The following is a 3,291-nucleotide window of genomic DNA, read 5'->3' on the forward strand; positions in this document are numbered from 1 at the left end:
AATAAATCACTGAGGTATTAAATAAATCACTGATTACCTGCCAGGGTGTTAAATCCTCACTGGTATTAAATAAATCACTGAGGTATTAAATAAATTACTGATTATCTGCTGAGGTATTAAATCCTCACTGGTATTAAATAAATCGCTGAGTACCTGCCGAGGTATTAACTACTTACTGGTATTAAATAAATCACTGAGGAATTAAATAAATCACTGAATACTTTCTGATGTAGTAAAACGGAGATTTGTTTTGCTTGTTAATCTCTGACTTTCTTTTAGATTTGGACAATACAGAGAGGAATGAAAAACTAAAATTTAGCATCATTGTGCGGATTCCTCTGGTAATTCTGAATTATATTTTATTTTCTCCCTAAGCCTTGGGATGGGTCTCCTTTAATTTCTTATTGGAAGACGAGCACGTACTTCCTGTGGATTGAATTATTTTCATTTTCAGTCCTTTCCAAGAAATCCTATCTCTCTCCATCCCTGTCTGCTGTTCTACCAAGTGCTTTGCTCCATTGGCTTTGTATCGTCTTGGCACAGTCACCTGGAATACTTGGACATTTTCTCCTCTTAGGAAAACACACTAATATTTACAGCTGTTGAGTCTGAAGTGAAGCATGTACTTTTGGCATGTAAACTGATAAGACATTTAAATACAGGTAAGGTCAGAAGGTTCTGGAACTGTATTTCCTCATACTATGGTTTCCACCAGAGCAGGAAAACATCTCCATGTCAAAGGAAGAATGAGAGACATGAAAGAAAGTGTTACAAAGGCACTCCTTGTTTTCATGGAGGATGTTAACTCTCTTACTCAGAAATGCTAAGAAAATATGAAATTCCAGGGCAAGGTCTTCAGAGCCTCTGAATCTCTGAACTTCCTGACCCTAAGAGCTCTGGCCAGCTCTGTCGCTGTTCACGTACCTTGAACACTTGTCTCTCTGGCAGGACCCTTCCCATCCTCCCACGAAGGGTTGTCTGCTGCCTTTCTGAACCTACTAGGTTTACAAAGGCAAGAATAGAGAACATATTTTCCATCCTTAGATCTCTCTGGGGAATATCTCTGAACATTTACTTTGGTCTCCAAATTTAATTTTTTGCCTCACAGCCTAAGTGAATTAATGTTTTCTGGTCAAGACACTGGCAGAGGAGTTGCTAAAAAAAAAATAGGCCTTGTCCTTTTAGTTTCCTGTCAAAACATCTTTTAGGGCTGGCATGCAAATCCCTACTTTTGAAGAGCAGTAGACAAATTCCATATCAGAAAAATTTGGCGTCATCAGAGTATAAACTGCCTTCCTCAGGGTAGCACTTGAGGGGATATTTATTTAAAATTCATATCTCTTAGAAACATGGCCTTTTGCCATGGGTCTGTTAACCCTATAGTGCCTGTCTTTTGTACTAAGTAGGTATTTTGGAATAACAATTAAAAAATAGTGAATAGCTGTGTTGTTGTTGTTGTTAAGTGCCGTTGAGTCGGTTCCGACCCATAGCGACCCTGTACAGGGTTTCCGAGGGTGTAAATCTTCACGGGAGTAGAAACCTCATCTTTCTGCCGCGGAGCGGCTGGTAGTTTTGAACCGCTGACCTTAAGGTTCGCAGCCTGATTCGTAACCACTACGCTACCAGAGGTATATTTATTTAATGCAGTGTGGACTACACTCTCAATATATTTTCAATTTGCCTTACAGTTAATTGGTCAGAAGATTAGTCGACTTTGGGATCATCCCATGAGTTCCAGCATTATTGCACGGAACCACGTGAAGCAGTTGCTTCAGAACTATAAGAAACAAGTGAGTGTGTGTGAAAGCAGTCATGCTAACTGTGTTTTGGGTCCTATTTGCAAATTCCAACGTATCTATATGAGCAGCAATTGTAATTATCACCTTAGTTAATTAAATGTGTGCTTGTTTTGGAAAACCAGCTTTAATACCAGAGTGGTTTCTGTTTCAGCCTCGAAATTCTATGATTGACAAGTCATCATTCAGTGTAGAATTTCTGCCTCTGAACTACTTTATTGACATGCTGACATATATAGAGACCTCCAGCCAAGGTAACTAGGGGCTCAGGGTTTTCCTGCTTTCCCTTGACACATCAGGTCATTCTTCATTCACAGCTGAGTACTTTCTTCCCCAAATATTGTACTCCCTACTTACTGCAATTGGCTTTAGTTAGCAATATACACGTTGTTGTTATTGTGTGCCGTGGAGTCGGTTCCGACTTATAGCGACCCTGTACAGGATTTCTGAGGCTGTTAATCTTTACGGGAGCAGAAAGCCTCATTTTTCTCCCGTGGAGCAGCTGGTAGTTTTGAACTGCTGACCTTGCGGTTCTCAGCCTGATTCGTAACCATTACGCTACCAGAGCTCCTTATAATGTACACATTAGTACCTGAGTAAAGTATCAAAGGAATAATTACTAGACTGAAGTTTTAAAAGCATTTAAAGCCCATTTAATTCCTGGTGTGGCACTGTAGGATAAGCACTGGACTGCTAGCTGCAAGATCATTGGTTTCTCAGAAACCCTGTACAGGGTCACTGTGTGTCGGAACTGACTCAATGGCACTTATAACAACAATAACAACGCAGCCCATTGGGTGAGTGTGACTGCCCTTTCTTGGTGCTGAGGTTTAATGTTTGTTCTTATACAATGACAACATTAATGTTTTATAATATAGATAATATATCAATAAAAGAGTTTTTTAAAATTAAAATATGACTCCTGGTATGGTGCTGTAGGATCAGCACTGGACTGCAAACCACAAGGTCGGCAGTTCAAACCCACCAGCTGCTTCTGGGAAACCCTATACAGGATTGCTATGGGTCAGAACTGAGTCAACGGCACTTAGCAGCAACAACATGATTTCTACTGGAGGTGAGAGCACAAAGCTATGTGATCGCTGGCTTCATAGTAACTCTTCTCTCTCTGTTTCCAGCTTCTGAAGGACACGACAACGTGGATGCTAAGTTTGTAGGGGAAACAGCTCTGAAACACACCACAATGCTCTTAGGACTATAAAAGAACAAATGCAGTTACATCAGCTTCCAGAATTTTAATCTCACGATTGCAATATTTAAAAATTTTGACCAAAATAAGCACCAACTTGAGTCATCTTGACCACAGTTTGGTACTAAATGGGTAGAACCAAATGACTGTCCCTCACCCAGTTTCAAACGCAGAGAAATGAGAAATAGTCCAAAGAGGCATAAATGGCATTGGTGATGCTCTTTGGGAAATGATTTTCCTTGTGACCTAATAAGCCCCAAACCAGTTTCCTCTCACTCTGAAATAAAA

At 40.1% G+C, this 3,291-nt stretch overlaps 1 protein-coding gene across 1 annotated transcript in view; it reads left to right on the forward strand.

Annotated features, from left to right (window-relative positions):
• The window catches only part of GSAP (gamma-secretase activating protein), an 87,507-nt gene extending 84,492 nt beyond the window's left edge, over positions 1 to 3,015 (forward strand). Inside the window, exons 28-31 of the mRNA XM_006834400.1 lie at positions 280 to 341; positions 1,689 to 1,790; positions 1,951 to 2,050; positions 2,933 to 3,015. Of these exons, the coding sequence (XP_006834463.1) occupies positions 280 to 341; positions 1,689 to 1,790; positions 1,951 to 2,050; positions 2,933 to 3,015 (347 nt within the window). The remainder of the gene's footprint in view (positions 1 to 279; positions 342 to 1,688; positions 1,791 to 1,950; positions 2,051 to 2,932) is intronic.
• The last annotated feature ends 276 nt before the right edge of the window (positions 3,016 to 3,291 follow it).

Source organism: Chrysochloris asiatica, unplaced genomic scaffold (genome assembly GCF_000296735.1).
Source record: "Chrysochloris asiatica unplaced genomic scaffold, ChrAsi1.0 scaffold00010, whole genome shotgun sequence".
Classification (NCBI taxonomy): domain Eukaryota; kingdom Metazoa; phylum Chordata; class Mammalia; order Afrosoricida; family Chrysochloridae; genus Chrysochloris; species Chrysochloris asiatica.